The sequence below is a fragment of the Propithecus coquereli genome, unplaced genomic scaffold, assembly GCF_000956105.1.
Source record: "Propithecus coquereli isolate 6110/MARCELLA unplaced genomic scaffold, Pcoq_1.0 Scaffold79, whole genome shotgun sequence".
In the NCBI taxonomy this organism is placed as follows: Eukaryota; Metazoa; Chordata; class Mammalia; order Primates; family Indriidae; genus Propithecus; species Propithecus coquereli.
Genome location: NW_012154062.1, coordinates 4758651 through 4781911, shown reverse-complemented (window position 1 = coordinate 4781911; position 23261 = coordinate 4758651). Strand labels below are relative to the sequence as shown.

Genomic DNA, 23261 nt, shown 5'->3' with positions numbered 1-23261 from the left:
TAGCGCCCTCCACACCCCCGGGCAGCCCCTGGCCTGACGCCTGGGAAACATGTCGTCCAGGGGGACCGTTTTCCCTTCTGGGTGCACTCTCTCTCACTCACGTCTCCTCCCTGGGCTCTGTGAGCTAATCAGAGAGAAGGAGGGGGAGGAGGGGGTGCTGCTCGCCTTCCCGTTATCTGCAGCAATCCACGGTGACTAATGCTCCCAGTTGGTAAAAAGGCAGTGTAATCAAAACACTTTTTTTTTTAGTCCTTAAAGTTAGTCATTCTCCCAGAGTGGAGGAAAAAAAAGCCCACAGCAGGTACCATGAGATGCAAGCTGAGAGGCTCGCGCTGCTGGGTGAACCAAAGCTTTGGCCGTGGCAGCTCCCCGTGGGTCTGAGGCTCGGGGGCCTCCTCCTTTGGGTCTTTGGCTGTCCCTCCTCCATGCCCTCGTTTGTTCTTGCTTCCCCCAACATCTGGGCTGTCTGAACCCTGCAGGACTTCCATGCCAAGGCAGGAGCTGCCCTTCCTCTCGCCCTGCCAGGTGCTGCCACCTGCTGGCCCTGACTCCCTGAGCTGGAGGAAGCATATAAAAGCTCCCAGGACGAGGCCGAGTATGGCGACTATGGCGTGGGATCTTGGCAGGTCCTGGTCATGTGCCCACCCTCCCTTCAAGCCCAACCTGGCCGCTCGGTGCTGGTGCTTCTTTCTCCCGGCTCCTCCCTGCCGGCATCTGAGCCCATGTGCCTCGATGGAACCATAGATTGCCAGGGGTGGCAGGGACCACCAAGGAGGGGGGTAAACCACAGTGACGAAAAGCATGAGCATCACAGCCAGGTTGCCCAGGTTGGAAACTCCACTTTGCCACTTCACAGTCATGCTTCTGCTCCTCTATCTGGAAAATAAATGATCCTATTAATAGTACCTACCTCACAGGGGTGTGGTAAGGGTTAATGCAAACTGCTCAGAATAGTGCTTGGCATGTCGTGAGTGCTCGATTATTATTAACTCATAATAAAAATAATAACAGAATAATAAGGTGGAATATCTACCATCACAACCCATTACTTGTCCAAGGCAGACATTACTAATCAATCACAGAACTTGTCCACCAATGGCAGACTCCCCGGAAGCCTCAACATGGCACTCCAGGCAGCCGGTGACAAACGATCTGAGTTGGCACACTGGATGATACCCACCTGCCATCCTAGATCTAACCTGGACCCTTCAAGTTGCAGTCAAGGAAGATGAGGCCCAGGGGAGGAACGAGACACCCTCAAGTCACTTGGAGGAAGAAGCAGGGTTCAGACAGGAATTCCTGGCCCCAACTGCCGCTTGACAGCTGGGCTTCTGATGTGTCACTTCACCCTGACCTTTAAGTGATCACTGTGGGCTTCCCACCACTGCAAACTCTCTCCCTGGTATCCTCCATCTCCCCCCACCCTCGCTTCTCCTCCCATGCCCGTGGCCCCCCGACTGCCGAGGGACTGTTGTTCTGAGGCACCTTCTGAGCAGGTGCAGAGCAGGGAGGAGTGGGGCGGTGAAACCATGCAGAAACCTGAGGGCTGGGGAAGAAGGTGCTGCAGCGGCCTCCTGAGCAGGAAGGGAGCTCAGTCCTCCAGCTGTAGCCTGGTGCTGGTGGAGCACCCGACGGCGCAGGCCCAGGGGCTGGGAATCCTTGCTGTTCGCGGATCAGAGGCTGGCACGGTGAGAGCCCTGGACTTCAGCACGGGAAAGGCTGGGAGAGGGCGGATGTGACAAGCCCAGAGATGGGGGTGAGTGGGGGACACCTACTTATCAATTTCTGCATAAAAAGCTCCAAAAAGAGGTCAGGGCTGAAGGCTAAGCAGGTTCTGCTGCTGCTTTCCCTCTGGTAAACAGCTTTGTCTCCAGAGTGGACCTCTGTCACCTGAACACATTTAACTTCAAGCTCAGACTTCTAGGGGAGGAATCGGTATGTACCAGGCTTGGGACCAGGAGCGTCTGCCTCTACCCAAGGCGACTCCTCTCTCGGCTCCTACTTGGAAACCCAATTTGCTCCTTTTCCATCCCTCCCCTGCAGGGGCAGGGTCACCCGGTGTTGTTCTGGCCTTTGGTCGTAAGTAAGAAGGACATTGTTTCTGACCCTGCAGGCTGAGCTTGGCACAACAGTGGAAAATGTTTGTGTGTCCCTGTGTCAGCTTCCCGGGGATCAATGCCACATGGCATGGCAGGTTCATGGAGGGACACAGATGGCAGGATGCCTGACTCTCTATCCTCAGCCCAGTGCCACGCTAACTGAGCAAATGGGCTACAGGTGGGGAGACCAAGCTCAGCTCAGACCACCATTCTTCCCAGTAACCTCAACGGTCCTGCTGGCGGCTACATCAAAGGTTTGAGGTGAGCTGTAGACAGTGCAGCCCCAGTTGCACCTCAGGCTGAATCCTCCCCTCTGAGAAGATTCATCTTTAGCTGATCAGATGTCACTGATCCCTCAGACCTGCTCACTTCCCTGGGCTTGCCTCTCTGTTCACCCGCCTCCTCCATTCTCCCATTTCTCAAGAGGCTCTAGCATCAACAAAACAGTTGACTTGGAAACTTGAGATGCTGGAGACGGGGATATTATCTATGCACTCATCTTTCAGATGCGGGGACCAAGGCCAGAGAGGGGATGTGATTCATCCAAGGCCAGTCGTAATGTCAAAGATGGAATTAGAGCCCTGGACCCTTCTATAGACTCTTAGTCCAGAACTCATCCATTCTAGTCCTACAGGATGCGTCTGCTACCTCCAGCCCTGAAACAGACTGCCCCCAGGATATGGCAGTTGCCTGGGCTATTACTTTTGGAAATATTTATCATTGTGGAGCAATAACTGAGGGAGGCAGAGTTTGGGGAAGGGAGGAAGCTGGTGGAAGAGCCATCCACAGGTGCTAAAATGCCAGAGGGCTCCTAAACACACGGTGGCCCCTTCTATCCCCACAGCCTCTGCAAAGCAGCAGGGACTGTCCCTCCCTTCACCCACACTCTGCCTGGGCTGCCCTTCGGGTGACTTCTCCTCTTCTTTAGTCTTCAAGGCTACTCTTGTGCTCGTTTTGGTCTGCTTCCCGAGGAACAGTGTAGTGATGAAGCTGATCTGTGTGACGTGCTTGGGGACACCCCTACCATTGGCAAACCCTATTAAGTCAAACTATGGAAGCTTCAAGAATGGAATCAGAACACACAAATTAGAGACTGCCTCCTGGAGCCCACCCTCTAAGCTCCCCTGCTCCTCCTGGGTGAGCCCTCTGTTCCATCCTAGGTGGTCAGAACTAATCATACCCATCTTCCACTCCAGGTCATTGGCTTAGCTACTCCCAAGCAACCCCTGAAACACTTGAGGTCCATTTGAAGGAGAATTCCTAGACAGAAGCTCTTTGGGGGCCCAGCAGATACCTGCACAGGCCTCACTGCCTACTCTTCTCTCTTCTACAACATGGAGGGGTGGCAGGGCCAACTCAGGCTAGAACCCCAGGAAGCTCGTGAGGGACCAAGGCCCTGGATTCTGACTTTAGGGGACCTGAGTCACGTCAGCTGCTTGCCTGGACCTCAGTCCTCTTCTTAGCCAAGATGTGTTCCCTCTGCCTGGATCCTCTCCACCCCTCAGCCCAGATCCACCTGGCCACCCGAGTGCACCTTCAGGGCTTGGCTTGCACATGAGCTCCTCCTGGAAGCCTTCACTAAAACCCCATTTGCAGCTTCAGGGCTCCCTTTCAGGCTGCCACAGCACTGTGTCCTGTCCCATCATATATTATTATCGTCACTGCCTGTTTGTCTCTCCCTCCAGGAAAGTAGCTCTGGGAGGGCGTAGGGCAGGATGGATACTTCTTTCACATGCTCGTATGGGTCATATCCTCGAGGTTTGTGCAGTGCCTGGTGCACCACAGGAGTGCAACTAATATTTGTTAATGAAGGAATAGAAAGAATGGGACCGTTCACACCATTGGCACATCACAGAGGGACCGGTGGGAAGGCAGGGGGCCCCCTTACTCTGCGTCCTCTTTTGGTGAGTAAATCCACAGAACATTCCAACCTGAAAAGCACCTATTCTATTGATATCCGGCGCCCTGTGCCATCTTGAAGGAGGGGAAAGATGTGTTTGTTTGTTTGTTACAGGTCATGCATGTGCAGGCTACAAAATTTAAAAGATGAGAAACAGGATAGGGAAAATCTAAGTCTTCCTCACACCCTGTCTCCAGGAGCTCTTTCCCCATAGACAACTGCTGCTGCTGTCTCTGGATTAGAAACCACTTTACAGACAGCAAGATGGAGGCAATTCAGCCAGTTAATGGCCCTGTGTAGTCAGTTTTGAAAGTAGAAAAAAAGCCCCCAGAGGCCCTCCTGCCTCCGCCCTAGGCCAGAGCCAGAGGGTCGCCTGCAAGGGAGACTCCGTGGCGAGTACGCGGCAGCGAAAGAGTTAACGCGCCGGGCTCCGCCCTCCCAGCCGCCTCTTCCGGGCAGCGGGGGCGGGCTCTACGTCACTTCCTGGAGACTAGCTGAATCCGGAAGTGATCCCAGAGGACCGAGTTGCAGCTGAGGACCCCGGCGGCAGGCCCAGGTTCGGGACCATGAGCTGGTGAGTGAGCCCCGGCCCCGCGGTGCCCCCGGCCCCTGCGTCGGCGCCCGCCCTTCCCGCACGACCCCTCCGCCCCAGAGCAGGGCCCAACAGCCCGTGCCCTGGGGTCGTTCAGGGGCCTTCCTCCGGGGCTTTCCCGAAGTCGCCGTCTCTCAGCAGGGACTCCCTGGCAGAAGGGCCGGGAGACCCTCCTAGCGTGGGACCCTGCGTCTGACTCCTGTTTTGCCGGACCCGTTTCCTCTCAGCTCCTTGAAGTGAGGGACTTCCTTGTTCCCTCCTTTTTTAAATATCCATTGAGGTGGAGCTGGTGTGTTCTTTCTCCCCTGGGGGGATCTCTCCCCCGCGCCCATCCGCCCCAGAGCTGTGGCCCTCACTCTGGCAGTCTAGGTCCAGTTCCCTGATCAAAACCCACTCGCTTTCAGGTAACTCCATTGCACTCCTGATAGTCTCCGAAAGACAAAACTTCTCTTTTGGAAGGGGCCAGAACGGCACCCCACATTCGCCCTGGCAGGATGGGATTGGACTAGTTTTAATCATTTCCAGGGCCAGTACCCATTGCCTTCCCTCTAAATAGACGTGGTTAAGCTTAAACATTCTGGGAGTTATCACGCCGTGAGAAAAAAAGCCAGAGAATCTTCGAGTAGCGGTGGAATCGCACAACTCCACTTGCGGCAGAACTGTGTGATACTTGGCACGTAGTAGACACTTCATAATGTTTAATGGTTGATTTATTTTGTAAGACTAAATTTGCCCAAAAGGCAGTCCCTCTTCGTGGCTCTGGACTGTTTATGTTCTCAGGAGAGAACCATGGCTTGCCTTCCTTCGTAGGGCTTCATTAGAGGATGCCCGTATCAAGGACCTTACCTTACCTTCAGGCCCAAGGAGCTGTATATCCACAACCCCTGATCTCTGGGGATTGAACTATAATGTACTTGTATGAATAAATTGACCTCCAGAGGGGTGCAAGATAAATCAACCCTTTTAGAATCCAAGTTCCATTGGCATAGAGAACATATTTGCCACTCTGTCCTTGGAGTCTAGCCTGTTTGTGTATGCAAAGTGCACGATAACCAGTTATGAATGAAGCAAGAGAGTAGAATATCCTTCAGAAAGTCTTTCCCAGGCTAAGGTTTGGCCATCAGTAGAGACTAAGCTCTGGCCACAAAGAGCTGATGTCAGTCAGTGTCAAAGATAGCTCTCTAATGTAAACTTAAACCATTTCTGTCCCCTCCCCCACCTGCTTCTTAGGCTAAGATTGATGGACAGGTGTCAGCCAGTCCGGGCAGCACGTGCAGGGAAGCCCGAAGCAATGCCCTAATAAGCTCCAGCAGGAGCTGCTCCTCGTGCCTCCACCGTTTGCTCCAGGAAGCCAACGGGGACTGGAACCTTAAAAAGCTAACTTCCCTCTCTTGTTATAACCGAGTCAGAGATGGGCAAAGTAGCGATTGTTTAATTCGCTTTCCTAGAGGAATTACTTTCTTTAAGTGGCAGCCTGGGTCCCCCAACCTTGTGATGTAGAAGGTCTCTTGCCTGCTGCATCTGGAATCTTCAGAGTTCTCTTGCCTAATTTTTTGAAGTAAAAAGCAGAAAGTACAGGTGCTTTATGTTGCTTAGATTGGCATTTACTGAATCAGTCTTCACAAATTGGGAGAAGAGGAGAGACCACTAATGGCAAATGATTCTCTGGGTGATCTGAGGCAAGTTGTTTCCACCTGTCTTGCAGAAAGTTTCTGAAAAACGAGTAGCTCGAGTAGCTCGTTTTCCTAAAGTCTGTCAGGTTGGAGAGAATTGAAATTAACAACTAACAGTTGGAGAGAATTGAAATTGACAACTAACAGTCTAGCAGGAGCTGAGATTTTAATCTAGCAGAACGAATTTACCAGTACATGACACATCTTTATACCTCCTGGGACTGCAAGCCACGACCAAAAGGGTGGCTTTGTCCCTCAAAGCTGAGATTCCTTTCTCTTCCTCCTTGGTTTCTACGTCATCTCTTGCGCGGACCCTGACCCTCTCCCCCTGGGAGGGGAACGGCACCGGCGCCTGGGCACACAATCACACTCAGTTCCCAGCTCAATGGCTGGCAAGGGGACCAGGGTTGGGTCCTTCTGATTCACTCGCAGAGTGGTTTTCCTGCTCCCAGAATGAATTCATCCATTCATAGGATACTGGAATTCTCAGCAGGGGAAGAAACCAGAGTGACGTAGAGCCATCATGGGAGGCTGATGCCCAAGGTCAAGTTCACCAAGTACATGGACTATGCCAGCCATCATTAAATAAGGCCTAGGGGCCCATGGTCCCCAGAGGGTAACCATTGTTCTGGGCTAGGCTGGGCTTTCAAAATGTCACAGTGAGAAATGTCCAACATTGATGCCCTTTGCACACTGTGGAGTTTGCATGAAGAGTGAGAGGCCTTTGTTCTGTGCTTCCTCTCTGCAGGCAACCCACCCACCCCCTGTTTATTTAGTGGGCACCTGCCTTCCTGCACCATCTACCCAGCACTCAGCCACCCATCTGCCTTTCAGTGAGGTGGCCTAGTGGTCTGTCCTACTAGGAAGAAGGCATTTTGATAATCACAGCTCAGATCCTGGATTCACTTCTTGGCCCCAAGCCAAATACTTCTCCCTCCCTCTCCTTCCCTTCTTCCCTTTCCTCCCCCCACCCCATATGTGTGTGTCTTAATTATGGAATGGAGAGGGAATTAAGTAGAATTACGAATAGTGACCTGAACCTAGCTTAGCCATCTCCAGGAGTTGTAGCCTTCCCTGGAACCACACACCTTTATCATCCTAGGCTTAATGATGAGGACTGCTGGAGACAATCCTCCTATGCTAAGGGCTCCAGTAGTTCTACTGAGAAGCAGGAACGTAGAGGCAGGGCAGATAAGCTTGACTAGGTGTTAGAGTGCTGCATTCAGGTTCTGGTTCATCCGCTCACAGTGTGGCCTGGCCAAGCATTTAACCTTTCTCTGTCTTGTTTTCTCCATCTGTAACGCAGGATGGAGAGCCCCAGCTGACACTTTGCCACCCAAGTCTGCTAAGAAAAGGATGGAGACTCTCTGTGGATCTTTCTGATCCTTTTCTGACTCTTCTGGGCTCCTCTACCTCTGTCTGCCCCTTAAATATTGGTATTCCTTAGGATCAATTCATTCTTTTTTTTTTTTTTTCCTTTCTGTTCTCACCCTGCATACCCTCACCGTCATCTTCAGGGTAGAGGCCTGACTCTGGACCACGGCTTATACGGCCCTCCTGGATCTAGCTGTCCTCTATTCCTGTGCATGCAATTCTCTAGGCTATCCCTGCTCTCGAGCTCCTGCTCCTGTGTGTAAACTGTCCCCTCTGCCTGAAATGCTTGTCCTTCATTCGAGTCCCCGCCCAGCAGGCTAGTATCCACTCATCCTTCAAGAGTCAGGCCATGCTTCACCTCCTCTGAGGGTCTTCCCTGAACCACCCCCTGCCAGGCTGTGTTGGGTGCCCCTCCTCTGACCTTCATGAGCATCTGTGCTCAGCTGGTTGGTTTACTTGTCTATAGGTTGTTACTTGTCTGTGGGTTGACAGCATGGGGACTGTCTCTTGATCATTGCTGTTCCCTAGCACTATGCCTGGCAGTCAGTGAATGTTTATTAAATGTATGAATGAGGACTATTTTCTCATTTACTGACTTGCCTCAGCTCAGAAAAAATTTTAAGACTAAAAACGTGCGAAACCTACAAACCACTTCCTGAAATGAAGAGCTTCTAGAAGTGCTGTTGTTAAATGGACTGGCAGAAGTGGCTTCCAGGTCAGGCCGGCTCTAATTGCTCCTCCCCGCCCCTCTCTGTTTCCCCCACCCCCAACAAACTGCTTTGGTGGGTTCACGCTGTACTTCCATTGTTCTTCTCCCAAGGCACTTCCGCATTCTTCCACGTGTCAAAATTGTGCACCTCCCCCCCACGTCAACTCCATGAGAGCAGGAGCTACAACTTCTTCGTCTTTGTGCACACTACTGCCACGAGCATGGTGGTTCTCTAATAGGTCGTTGTTAAATGCAATGAATGGAATATAAAGGGAGAAGGGTAAACTGGGTCAGACAGAACCATCTATTGGGTTGAAACATTTTCTCGGTGGAGTCTCTTTTCTCTCTAGATTGCCGTTGCTCTCACGTTTGTGTAGGGCTTCTAGTTTTGCCATCCGTTGTCTGATTTCATCCTCACATTTGCTCTTTGAAATATGCGGTGCGGGTCCCTCTTGGCAGCTTGTTGGAATTCACTCAGCGAGTGCCTGGCAGAACTGGAACCAAAACTTGCATCTCCTGAGTGTTCTGTCATCTTGACCAAGAATACTACAAAGGTAGGAGACCGCTCCCAAGCTGAGCGGACTTGGCTAGGATTGTTGACACTAGCATCACAGGGAGTTGTCAGTTTCCACACACGGGTGACAGAGGAGGTCCTTGTGCCTTGCAGACCTCTAGGTGTTCTGTAACCATCTCAGCTTCTTCCTACTTTGGGCCCCCTCCCTGGGGCAGCCTCACCACTCATGTCCCCTGTGACTTTGGACAGGCCAAGCTTTTCCTGCACTCTAGAGAGAATGACAGTGCCTAGAACACAGGCCCCCGTAAGGAGTCTGTGAGGTTCTGTACATGACCTTGCTTTGAGCACAACAAACATCGCACTCTTATTTCAGGTGTTGGTGATGAGAGGGAAAGGGACTCCTTCCAGATCCTGGGGCCGTTGGAAGAGTCAAGTATCTTGAGTTTCACAGCAACTTAGTCAAGAGTGTTTTCTTACGTGTTAGAAACTCTTTGAGGAAATCTGTTGAGAGTTGGCAGTGAAGCTGTTAGAGTCATTTTCCCAAACCCATTCTTTTGATGGCTAAACCATCAAATAGTGCCCAGTATAGTGCGATGCACATACATGGCGTTCAGTTTGTTGATTTAATGCTTATTAAACATTTCTAATGTGCAAAACTCTGTGCTCAATGTTGAGGGACATTTAGAAGGCTGGAAGAGTTGGTCTCTGTCTTCAGCCAGTGTGTGGAAAGTGCTAGGGATTCAAAGGAAGGACAGCCGGTCACTAAACGTCAGTGTGGCGTCATCAAGAGAGACTTCAAGTAGGAGATGTAATTTTAACTGAACCTCAACCCAAGAGCATTCGCTGTGGACCGTCAGGAGGCCGGTTGGTGTAGTAAATAGTGGTTTGGGCAGAGGCCTCATTGGTGAGAGTTGGCAGTCCAGCCTGGGGCCGCCTTGTGTGGTGCTCTCAGCCATGCTGAGGACTTGAAATTGAGCCTAGGCTTTTGAAAACTGAAGGCTTTTGCGCAGGGAAGTGGCATGGCAAAAGCAGTGATTTAGTCAGATTATTTCAGCAATGGCCTGCAGGATAGCTCAGAAAAGAGAAAGAATAGAGCCGGGGAGGCTAACTTGGATGGTAGATTCCAAAATTTTTTGACCACAACTTGCAGTTAGAAATACCTTTGACATCACATCTCACACACACACACGTTCTTGTATTTGAAATAGAAGTTTCACACGGTATGTGTGTGATGCGCTCTGATACCTCAATTAATTTCGTGACTAATTTTGATATATGTATACGATGGAATGATGCGAGGCAGTTTAAATGATCTGTGAGTGATAGGTATTCTGCATGGACCCCGATTTGAAAATCACCTATCTAGGAATATCATTACAAATATTGGCTAGAAGCTAACACCTTTGATTCCAGCCAGCTAAAGATAGGGTTGTTTGTTTATTTGGTCGTTTTGCTGGGTTATAATAAGAAATGCAGAAAGGGCAGCTATGAAGAACACTGGCCAAGTCCTTTGTAAGAACTTACTCCATAGATTTGAAAACTGTTAATCACTTTCCAAAAAAGAAAACCCAAGTGGACAAAAGCCTATGTGAAGATGTTTGGTCTTATTCGTAATCAGGGAAGAGCAGGTTAAACCGACAATGAGATGCCATTTCGTAGCCATCAGACTGGCAAAATTTTTAAAGTCTGACAGTGCCAAGTATCTGAGGGTGAGGAGCAATGGGAACAGTGGGGTGTGGGGAGTGTAAACCAGAGATTTTGCAATTGGAGCTGAGCTGTAGCTACCCCCCTCCACCATAGAGACACTCCTATACCTGTGCAGCAGGAGACCCACCAAGAATGTTCGCTGCGTCGTTGTGTGTAGATGCCCAGTGGCTGGAGAATGGGGACATAAATTGTGCTATCTTTATATAATGAAATATTACACAGTAGTTAAAAGGAGTGAAATAGAGCTATGTGTAATAACAGGAACAAATCTCAGAAATATAATGCTGAACATTAAAAGCTGGCTTCAGAATGATACATTCGACATTGTATCATTTATACAAAATTTAGACCTGTAAAACAGTACTCCAGTTTGCTTTTATGTAGTAAAAGTATGGGAATAATAAATCCTGAACTCAGGATAGTGATTACTCTAGAGTAACAAGGAAGGAAAGAAGGAAATGGAATCAAGATGTGATGCTCAGGGAGCCTTAGCAGTATCTATACTGTTGTGTTGCTTAAAGAATAAGATCTGGCCTGTAACTCCAGCACTTTAGGAGGCTGAGGTGGGAGGTTCACTAGAGACCAGGAGTTTGAGACCAACCTGGGCAACATAGTAAGATCCCATCTCCACAAAAAATAAATTTTTAAGAGAGTGTGGCTTAATGTTAGAATTTGACAAAGCTAGGTGGTGGATACATGAGTATTTATAATATATTCTCTATAATTTGGGGCATGTTTACAACATTTCATGATAGTTTTTGTTTTTAAATCATTTCTGAGGCAGACCTCACTGTCCGTAGCCAGAGAATACTTGCTTCCTGTGGCCGGGGAGTAGGTGGGGATGATCGCGGAGGGGCCCTAGAAGTGACTTTCCACTCTCAACCCTCCTCCTACCCTCTGCTTTCCAGGGGCCAGACTTTCAGCAGAGAAGAGGAAAAAGGTAGCATGAGAGCTCTTTATAATTCCTGGTTTGTAAGAGACAAGCAAAAGTGAGGTTAGGGATAGTACCTCAGAAGTTAACACTGGTCTCATGCGTCTCAGAGCCTGTCTGCGTCTAAGCCACTGTGAACCCATCAGCAGAGGCCATTGGAGGTTTCTCTCTGGCTTGTGTTGTATAGCAGGACAAGCGCTTCACCTCAGAATGCCTGATGTTTCCCTCTTATAAGATGGGGAAAGCCATTTTCTACCCCCTCTTGCCTTACAGATTAGAATGAGAGTAAGTGGTAACTTGTCTATCAAATGTAGAAGTTTCTTAAAGGGCTCCAGAAAAAAAAAAAAAAATCCAAATTGCCTCCTCAAATTGCCCGTCTTCCTCTCTTGACCGTTCGGTGTCCGTCAGGTTCCAGGCTTCTGTCACAAATCCTTTCACTATTCAGGAGGGAGTCACCACTCAGTTTTAGGCAGACATGTAACTTGCGCCTGGGTGTGGTACATTATGATATGGGACAGCTGCTTGCCCCTAAAACAGAAAAATAATTTCCAGGCTTCCTAACCATTTTTGGGGTAACTGTGCAAATCACCCCTTCTGGGCTTCAGTTTGGTCATTGTCATCAAAACACCACCCCCACCCCCTTCTCAGCAGGTCCATACGGATGGCTTACTGGAGGTCAGGGCTGTTTTCAGTCTTAAACTCATCAACCCTCAGCGACCCTATAAGAAGAGTAGATTATTGCCCTGTTTTGTGAAGAAGGAGACTGAGGCAGCTTAGGTCAGAGTCTCACAGCTGGTAATCGGCAGGGCCAGAATTTGAACCCCAGCAGTCTGGTTCCAGGGTCCACGCCCTTACCCAGTGCACTGTCTCCTGTGGAGTACACGAGGGGCCCACTTTACATAAACAGTTGTATCAGAAGCTCCTACGTGGAATCCGGCAGTAGTAGGTGCTCAGTAAGTGGTTGCTTTAATGAGGTGCGCTCCCAGCTCTCATGTGACCTGACGCTGTGTGATTCATTCTGTCTGCTTTTCAGAGGTCAGCCTGGGAGTGGTGGGGAAGGAGCACTCACAGCTGGGCTGGAGGATTGTTCATGGCCGAGTAACAAATCAGCGAGTCAGAGTCATGCCTTTTATTTTTAAACGCACACATACCTCCTCGGATGGATGGCGAGGCAGGGTTGTGTTCTGTGTGCTCTGGTTTCAGATCCAGATAGTTTAGGGAAGGACCAAGGTGGGGTCGAGGGCTGCGGTCATAGGCGCTGGAGACGGATGCGTTCCAGCTCAGGCTGTGTCCCACTCTGATGGGGTCGCGCACATCCTTGCTCAGGCTGAACTTCCCTTGGCCCTTTGGCGCTGTGGCCAGCTGGCCTCTCAGACGGGGAGGATGGCATCCAACAAGCAGCTGCTCGGCCGGAGCCAGATGACTCTCCATAAGCCCTGCCCCAGCCCTGGCCCTGTTTTCTTTCTGATTGTTAAGGTGGCTGTAGCCTCAGACCAGAGCAGGCGGCAACCCAAGGATAGAGTAACAGAAGGATGGGGGGAGGAGGGCTTGTCCTTCAGCCTGCAGAAGCTGCTGCCTTTCGCCCACCTTCCTGCTCTTGCCGAGACGGTGACTCAGGCCCAGACCACTCCCCGGGGAGCCAGGATTTCAGCCACTATCAACTGCCGCCTACTCTTTGCTCAGCCCTCCTTCATTCTCACCTCCCTCACCTCCCTCCCCCCAAAACTGTGGATCTCTTGCCCAGCTCGAGATATCAGAAAGATACGGGGCGGGGTGGACTGAATCATTTCAGGGCTCTCTCCACCCCCAGCCAGGCCTAGGCTCGCTCACACTCAGTGGAAACAAATGCTGGAGGCCAAGGGAAGACCAAGGAAGCACGTTCAGCCTCTTTCCACTCTTCTTTGTCATGGACGTGGAGGACTCTCCAAAGAAGGCAGGGACCGAGTGGGGTGACCGGGGATCCCCACCCAACTGCCATCTGGGCCTGCCTCTTATCTCTGCCTCTGCAGTAGAGGGGGTGAGGAAACAAAAGATTGAGAAACCGAGCAAACCGAAAATGCAAAAGAGCTGTTTTTGTAAATAGACGTTACACAAGAGCAGGAGTTTTTTTGGAAAGGTTTTACTGAGACAGACAGAATTAGCCAACTGGCATCATGCTGCTAATAGAGATATTTACTGTTCGAAAAAGTGTATTTGTAGCTTTGGAGAACATCCTGTTGACTTTTCTTTATTGTGAAAGAAAATAGAATCTTTTTCCCCCCTTTCCCTCCGTACACACAGAACTTTTTTTCTTCTTCGAGGTGGGGCATGTTGAGGGTTGGAGAAGGGGAGGGTTGAGAGAAATGTTTTCTCCGTTTGTTGCCGAGACCAAAATATCCCTTCTCCTGCCCTCTGCTGCTCATGTTTGTGGAATGGCAAGCAGAACCAAGTTAGCAGTCCTACTCCAGAGGCAGAGAGCTCAGAGCCCTCTTGATTTCTTCCAGAACATAGAGCTTCTCTGGGGAGCAGGCCCTGTCTTCTCTCTGGACCTCTGCCAATCCCCCGATGCCAAGGGGAGAGGCTGAGGCCAAGGGCAAGAGGAGGAAGGACAGTCCTGAAGCCCAGTGGGCCTCCTGCCCTGGGGGACTGCCGGCCCAGGGCTGCTCTCAGGCTGCGATGCTGACACTCTTGCCTCATGCTCCCTAAAGCAGCTATTTCTCCTGAGGAGGTCCCGCCTGCCCACGGGCCGAGAACAGGGGCTGAAACCAGGATCCAAGGAAGAAGAGGCCGGAGAGCCTGCCAGAGTGCAGTTGTGCTGTGCTTTCCCCTCCCAGCCACCATCCACCTCTTCCTGCAAGAATGCCCTGTTTCAGTGGCGGGGACAATCGCATCCTTCATCAAGGCACCTGCCCCCTTTCCGCCTATTTCTCTGGCAGAGCAGGATCACATCTGCCATCTAGCAGCCTCGGAATAAACCCAGGAGAACCCTCTCCTTTCCCCCTCACCCGAACTCTGGTAATGTCACCAGGCTTTACTTCCGAGGCCAAAGGCCTTCTCCATTTTCTTGGTCTCTGCTGGATGGACTGTCCCTGGACCCCAGCTGGCTGGTGATACCCTTTTTAGGTTCTGTTTGGGTCATATAAGGATTTGGAAGCCCAAAGACAATGATACTACCTCTCTTTGTTCTTCATAGAGCTTCATCTAAGAGTAGCTTTCTTCAGGAAGCTTAAATTAGAGTGTAGTATTTCACAGGGCCCTTGGGGCAGTGCATTTATTTTACTCATTCATTCGGTGCTTACTATTAATAGGTGTGTAAAACTAGACTATAAGCTCCATGAGATCATAGAATGAGTCTGTCTTATTCATCCTGATATCCCTAGAATGTAGCATGGTGCTTGGAACAGAGGTGGCCTTAATAAATATTTGCTGAATATTCATTCAATGAAAATTGAAAATAGCACTGTGCCTAGTGCGTTGCTTGCAGGCGTTGCAAAGATGCATAACAGTCAGTCACTGCCCTTGAGGTGTTATGTGTCATAATCCGAAAGCAAGGCACACGCACATCAAAGTTCATTAACCTGTACCCTTTACCAAGCAGAGTTTACTTCAGTAATGAAAGGACAGCTCAGTGTTAGGAAATGTATTTGCCCAGCTCATCACAACAATAGGCCATAGGAGAACACACTGGTCATCTATGCCTGCTGAAAAGTCATTAGTAGAATTCAAAAATCTAATTGTTGTAATTTTTAGTAAACGAGGAGCAGAAAGGTATTTTCTTACTCTTAGGAGGCTTCCTGGCTCCTGAAATCAGCAGCTCCCTTCTTGTTTGAGAGTGAAAGATCAGACTCAAAGCATACTTAACCAAAGTCAGAACATTTTTTTCCTATGATTTCTAACTAATACAGTAACACCAGACAAGAAATAGGTATAAATATTAGGAAAGAAAGGGGAAATTTTATCATTTTCAGATAAGACTGTCTACCTAGAAAACCTCATTAGTTCCTTTTTTTTTTCTGCTTGAATTTCTTGGGCTATATAGGTTAAATATGTAGGTGTGGTGGCTGGTTTCGGGGAAAATGTATTAATACCAGGAAGATACAATGAAAAAGAGAATCCCGTTTACAGTATAACCAAAAATATCAAATTCCATGGAATGCACCTAGTACATATACATACAGGGCTAAAAATTCCATGGAATGCACATACCTAAGACACATGTAGGGCTAAAAATTTCACATGTAAGTGTTACTTTGGGATCTTAACATTTATAAAATGTAGAGGACCTAAGTGAAAAAAACTCTTCAGACCAAGGGACATAATAAGAATTAAATGAAGGAAAAGATATATTATGGATCTGAATGAGCAAACCTAGTACTTATAAAGATGTAGGTTCTTCAAAAACTTAATCTATAAATATAATTCATTCCCAGTAATATCCTTATGAGGTTTCTTGGCAGGGGGAGGGCACACAGCAGATGATTTTGGATAATATATCTTGAATAATAAGAAAAAATGAAAATAACCAAAAAATCACCTGAAAAAAATTTAATGAGAAGGGATTTGCTTTACTAAGAATTAAGATCTTTTGTAGACCTAAATTATTAGATTTATGTTATTGGCAAGAGAGATCACTCTATGATATGGAATGGTAGAAGTATTTAACGCTGACAAAATAATTTTTCAAAGATGCAGTATTTTTAAAATCATGTTAAAACAACTGGCTAGCCATACACTCAAACTCTAAATGCAGTAAACATTTAAATATAAAAAATAAACCACTAAAACTCATATGGAAATGCAAGGGTCACTGAATAGCCAAAATAATCATAACAAAGTTGGAGGACTCACACTTCCCAATCTTAAAACTTGCTGCAAAGCTGTAGTAATTAAGGTAGTTTGGTACTATCATAAAGATTGACATGTAGATTAATGGAATAGAATTGAGAGTCCAGAAATAAATCCTTACATATATGGTCAATTGATTTTTAATAAGGATGCCAGAACAACTCAATGGAAAAATGATAGTCTTTTCAACAAATAGTGCTGGGACAACTGGATAGCCACTTGCAAAAAAATGACTTTGGACCCCCATTTCACCCCATATAAAAAAATTAACTCAAAATGGATGAAAGACCTAAATGTAAGAGCTAAAACTATAAAACTCTTTGAAGAAAAGACAGGGGTAAATCTTCATGAACTTGGATTTGGCAAAGGAGTCTTAGATATTACACCAAAAGCATGAGCAACAAAGGGAAAACTAGGCAAATTGGACTTCATCAAAATGTAAACATTTTGAGCTTTAAAGGGCACCATTAAGAAAGTGAAAAACCAACCATGCATGAGAGAAAATATTTATCTGATTAGGGGCTTGTACCCAGAATGTACAAAGAGCTCTTACAACCCAACAATAAAAATGACAGCCCAGTTTTAGAATGAGCAAAGGATTTGAGTAGATGTTTCTCCAAAGACATACAAATGGCCGGTAAACATGAAAAGATGCTCACTGTCGTTAGTCGTTAGATGTAAATCAAAGCCACAATGAAATACTACCTCATACCCCCTAAGATGACTAAAATCAAAAAGACGGACGATGATAACTATTGGCAAGGATGTGGACAAATTGGAACCCTCATACACTGCTGGCGGGAATGTAAAATGGCACAGCCACTTTGAAAAACCGTCCAGTCTGGCAGATCCTTGGAAGGTTAAACGTAGAGTGACCACATGACCTAGCAGTTTTGCTCCTAGATGTATACCCAAGGGAAACAAAAACATGTCTGCACAAAATCTTACATATAGATGTTCATAGCAGCATTCATTAATAGCCAAAAAGGGGAAACAACCCAAATTGTCCATAAACTGATGAGTGGATAGACAAAATGTGGCATATCCATACACTGGAATAGTATTCAGTGACTTAAAAAAAAAATGAAGTACTGCTATATGCCACAGCATGGATGACCTTTGAAAACATTTTGATAAATGAAAGAAGCCAACACAAAAGGCCATATGTTATATAATTCCATTCGTGTGAAATGTCCAGAAAAGGCAAATCCATAGAAACAAGTAGAGTAATGGTTGCCAGGGGCTGGAAGGAAAGGAGTTACTTGCTAATAGTATGTGGTTACTTTTTGGTGTGATGAAAATCTGAAATTAGTAGTGATTTTTGCTCAATTCTAGGAATATGCTAAAAACCCCAAATTTGTACATTTTTAAAGTACATTGTACATTAAAAGGGTGAATGTTGCGGTATGTGAATTGTCTCTCAATCAAGCTGTTATTTCGAATCAAGCCAGATTCTGAGTAAAGATGGCAGATTGAATACATACATCTGTCTGGCTCACAAATCCCACAAAAAACACAATAAAATGATTTTTTTTTAAAGGCATAAATCCACAAGTTCAGGGAAAGTAGAAGAGACATCAACAACAAAATTTGGGAATTGGAGTGCAGTTATATGAGGTAACTGATTTAGTAGTTCCAAGAAAGCCAAATTCTAAACTGGCATTTGGGAAAACCAAAAGCCATCCCACCTCATGTCACGGAATTCTCAAAGTTGGTGGTACAAAGTACTGCTAGATGTAACTCTAGAGGTCGGGTGAAGCTGGGGGCTGAGATCAGGATTGGTTGAAAGCTCTTTATCAGTAAGTTTAGAGCCCCAGCATCTCCCCAACTCCATTTCGCTGGGAGACTTTCCCTGCCCTACCCTAGCAGAAAGAATGAAGAGTCCCCCACCCATTTCCACCTCCAAAGGGTTCTATACTAGGGGACACAAAGGTGGATTTATTGCATGAAACTAATGAAGCTTAAGCTTTGGAGCCCCCAACTTGCATGGACCTTGTTCAAGGCCCTGGAAGGAGCTATAGCCACGATAGGGGCCTATGTTTTTGTAAACTGGAAACAAAGTATACTGCAATTAGTTAAGAAAACCTCTGTCTTCCCTTCCTACTCTTTTCTTCTTCATACTGCCCCTCTTATCAGGGAGCTTTGGGGGAGCCTAGCCCTTTCTGGGGATGGGACTAGAGGGTTGAGTTGGGAGTATACTGTTTTAACTGAAATTTGTGAAGACATTTTTGGAAATTTGTTTATAAAACAAGAAATTATAGACTCCTGAGTTGGAAATATGTGAAGGGTACCTTTTTGGTCATCTTTAAATTTAGCTAAAAATTAAGGGGACTATTAGATAAATAATGGAACACACAAATGTTAAAAGTGAGCAGTTAAGTTGGTAGAAATCATTGTGAAATCAAGCAAGGTATAACGGAACTTTTCAGATTGTACCAAAGCTAGTGATCCAGTGAGAGAATGAGAACAGTTTTAAATAGGAGTAATGATTGTTTGGTAATCCAGTTAATGAAGAGGAGGAGCAAATCATATAAACACATTGATAAAACACTGAGATTTCTGGTAGGTTTAACATGAAAATGTAACATAATGAAAATAACAGAACTTGCGATATGCCCTCCTACAAGGACATTAATGACAAACTGGTTGCTGTCATTAATTCAAAGAGCATTTAAAATTAGTCACTGTACAAGAAATCTTGAAATGTGCCCTGAAACCTTACAGTTTATTTGTGGAAGAAACATGAGATTTTCCTAAGTCTTATAAAATTTATACTTATATATTACCAATAAGCTAAACAAAGGCTTTTCTAAACTGTCAGTAGAAAACAAATTTCAATCAACGATACTGGAGGAAAGACAGAATTATCTTTCTTTTCATTCTGAGAAAATGATGCTACCAACTCCATGTCACATGAAGAGGCAATCAAAGTCTATGCAGCCAAAAAATGTAGGGAAAAAAAAGGTGTGTTAGGCAGATGATTAATAAAAATATTAGGTTATTCTTGATTTTCTGATGTTTATGTCATTTGTCAGCTTTTGAAACTTGTCATTTGTTATGTTCTTTTCTCTGCCTCACTATTCACTTTCATGCCTATTTTTATATTTGTAATTTTATATTCTTTTTCTTTAAAGGGGCATGCACAGTTGTATAAGCTTCAGGCCCATAAAACCCAGACCTACCTCTGAAAGGGCATCAGGCACAGTTGAGGGTAGGACCACCATAGTGAAATCAGGATGAAGTGAATGTATGCAAACAGAGTACCAAAACACACCACTTCCCGATCCCCCTGACACACACAGGTGCACATGCGCACGCACACACATGCACACGCATGCACTAGATCTCTTCCACTCGCTGAGCTCCCAGAACACTGAGCTGAGCCTTTATGCCCAAAGCAGGAGAATGGAAGAATCCTCTCTAGGGAATTTTACCTGCCTAGGAGAAAAGATAGAAGGATACTGACATCAGGGAGTTCCCCACAAAACTGTTTAGCCAAATCACCCTACACAATAGACAAACGTGATCCATGTGCTCAGAGCTTATAGTCAGCATTTTTTGTCTCCCTGTCATATACGTGAGTAGGCAGCCAGGAATTACCATTCATCCAAGGAAAGCATTAGCATGAAAAATAAAGACTGAACAAACAAAAAGAGCAACTTGGAGGGAAACTGAGACTATAAAGGAAGAAGAAACTTTTTTTAAAGCTATCGTTAAGATCCTCAGATAAGGCATCTGTGAAATAACAACAGGACACTTGTTTTTTTAAAAAAGACATAATGAAAATTAAAAAGAGCTATTGGAAATTAAAAACCTGATAGCAGAAATGAAAAAAGAGAAATTGGAACACCAGCCAAGGAGGGTCAGCATCAAAATTATACCAGTTTCAGAAGTAAGAAACAGAAAATGGAGGAGAAAAAATCAACAACAACGAAGTTTTTTTTTTTTTTTAAACCCAGGACTAAAGATTATAAATTGCCAAGGTGAAATGGTCCTTTGACCCAGGATAAAAATGAACCCACAAAGCACATCATTGTGAAGTTTTACAACACCAGGACAGACGTGATCCTGTAAGGTTACATAAAGAAAGCAAGAAATAGGTCATATACAAAGGATAGGAATCACTGGCTTCAGACTTCACAACAGCAGTATTGGAAAGTTAGAAGACAGGGAAGCAATGTCTCGGAAATTCTGAAAGAAATTTTGTCCAACCTATAATACTGTACCCAGCCAAACTAGCCTGTGGGTAGAATAAAAAGTTTTTAGGATATGCAGAGTCTCAAAAATGATCTCCCACATGCTTTGTTTCTACCCAAATAAAGAGTAAACCAATAAAGAGGAGGACCAGGAGGAAATCAAGGGAGAGAAGTCAAAGGAATCCCAGTGAGGATGGTGAAGGGAGAACCGAGGATGACAGCAGCACACCCCGGGTAGCGGGCAGCCAGTCCAGATTGGAGCAGGCCAACAGCGCCAGTGCAGAGTGCTTCAAGAAGATGCAAATGAGAGAATACCTGATATGAACGAATGTATTGAGAATAAAGACCACAGGTTGAATTAGGGATAAGTACGTAGATAATTAAGTGAAAGAAAAGTGACGATTATCAATCTTAGGGAAAGTAAAAAAATATGCAGTGTTATTAACTGTGTATTGCTGCATACCCCACAACTTAATGGCTTGAAACAACAATAAACAGTTTCTGTTGGTCAGGAATTTGGAAGTGGCTTAGCTGGGGGTTTGGCTTGGGAACTCTCAAGAGGTGGTGATTCAGGACATCATCTGGAACTGCAGTCTTCTGAAGCTGTGACAGGCTGAACAGCCTCCTGGCCACCAGATACAGGATGGAAAATAAATCACAGTATCCTCATAAGTTTACTTAATATTGACCCAACCAAGTTATAGTATAACTATATTGAGAAGAAGGGGAGTTGCAAGTATATCCGTGGAGAAGGGATGGGCACCTGATAGTGTTTTGTTCAATTAGTTACATCTTCATGTTCCAAAGTAAAAAGTCAATATCTAGTGCCTAAGAACCTAACAATCAATAGGTAGCAATATAAACATTTTTCTTTAGACGTGCAAAGGGAAATGCCAAAAACAGCTGAGTTGAAAGTGGTTGTCTCTGGCAAATGAGATGGAGCAGGCCTAGGAACTAATATTTTACTTAATAAATCGTGTTGCCCTATTGACCTATGCATATGTATAACTTTGATAAAAGTAGAATTTAGATGAATAAAAGGAAGTCATAAAAGTAATAAAGTAAATATAGGTGAATAGTTGTAAGTTGTCGGTATAGAGAGAGCAGGTCTTTCTCAGTGTGACACCAAAAGAAGAAATCACAAAAGAAAAGATGGATTTGGTATATTTGACCTCATACTAATCAAAAGCTTCTGTATGTTCAACACAAATGTATAAAAGTGAAAGGCAAACACTAAGCCAGGAAAAGAATCCTGATATACAAGCCAAAGGGTGGGTGCTAAAGCATAAACTGTTCCAACCTTTCAAAGAACGTTAGCTATTTCAATCTGTCTCTAGGGCAGTTTGGCAAAATGTATCAAAGCCTTGAAGGTGTGTATATCCTTTGACCCAGCAATTCCAATTGTGAGACTTGATCCTGTGTGATTAATCTTTGGTGTGGGTAAAGATTTAGCTATTAGGCTTTTTGTTTATAACAGAAGCAAAGAGAAACAGTTGAAATGACCAGCAGTAAATGATATAGGTTACAGAAATAAAACTAGTGGTACATTTGCATTTTATACCTGTGCCACTAGTTTTATTTCTATAGTGCTTAAAAATCAGAATGATAAGAAATGATGATTGGCATATAAAAACTTTCATGAGGCCAGGTGTGGTGGTTCATGCCTATAATCCCAGCACTTAGGGAGTCTGAGGCAGGAGGATTGGTTGAGGCCAAAAATTTGAGACCAGCCTGGGCAACATAGACCCCATCTCTACAAAAAATTAACAATAAAAAAATCAGCCCATCATAGTGGTACATGCCTGTAGTCCCAGCTACTCGGGAGGCTGAGGCAGGAGAATTGCTTGAGCCCAGGAGTTGGAGGTTACAGTGAGCTATGATCATGCCACTGCACCTCAGCCTGTGTGACAGAGCAAGACCTTATCTCTAATAAATGAATAAATAATAAATTCATGATATGTATTTCCTTTACTTTTAAAAGTCACGTAAATATTAAGATAACACATGTACACACTGTGATTCAGGCTATTGTTTATTTTTTCCTTTGGGATATTTTTTGTGTGTTTATGTTTTGTCCTCTGTTTTTCCATGTCTTCCAAGTTTCTGACATTGATCAGGTGCTATTTTTGTAGTCAAGAAAAAAAAAAGGAGTTTTTTTGGTTTATTTGAGAAAAATACGGAAAGTGCAAAGAAGAAAACAGTAATCATATTCTCACCACCCAGAATTAACCACTACTAACATTTGGCATGTTTGCTTCAGTTATTTGTCTTTCTGCAGATTTTAAAATTATAATTAACAACACCAAAACATAAACCCTGGTCATCTATTAGATACGAGACCTGGATAGGGGAGCGGGCTTCCCCCTTTTTTTCCTCCCTCCCTCTCTTTCTCCTTTTCTGTATTTCTCAAGTTTTTTTTGATAGCATGTTTTTACTTTTATAACTTTTTAAAAAGTTATTTTTTCTGATGAGCATATTTTACTTTTTAAGGGGATAAACTATAATTAACTGTAAAATATTTTTAAATGCCAAATAAGTCTTAGGCGTTTTAGAGGAAGGTAAGCGAGGTTTTAGACTTGAGAATAGCTTTGCTTAGGCCGGGGGGAGAGAAGGTATCCCCCATGGGTGGGGGTGCCGTATGGCCCAGGTGCCCCGGATAGTCCGAGTTGTCCTGATGACACGCATTCAAAAACATCCCAGTTTGGGATAGGAAGTTATAAGGAGTCTAGATTTGGGGGATTA

The 23261-nt window shown here is 45.7% G+C and overlaps 1 protein-coding gene across 1 annotated transcript in view; it reads left to right on the top strand.

Annotated features, from left to right (window-relative positions):
* Window positions 1-4480: 4480 nt before the first annotated feature.
* BIN3 (bridging integrator 3) overlaps window positions 4481-23261 on the top strand; it is a 42171-nt gene continuing 23390 nt past the window's right edge. Inside the window, exon 1 of the mRNA XM_012662994.1 lies at window positions 4481-4573. Within this exon, the coding sequence (XP_012518448.1) occupies window positions 4566-4573 (8 nt within the window). The 5' untranslated portion in view covers window positions 4481-4565. The remainder of the gene's footprint in view (window positions 4574-23261) is intronic.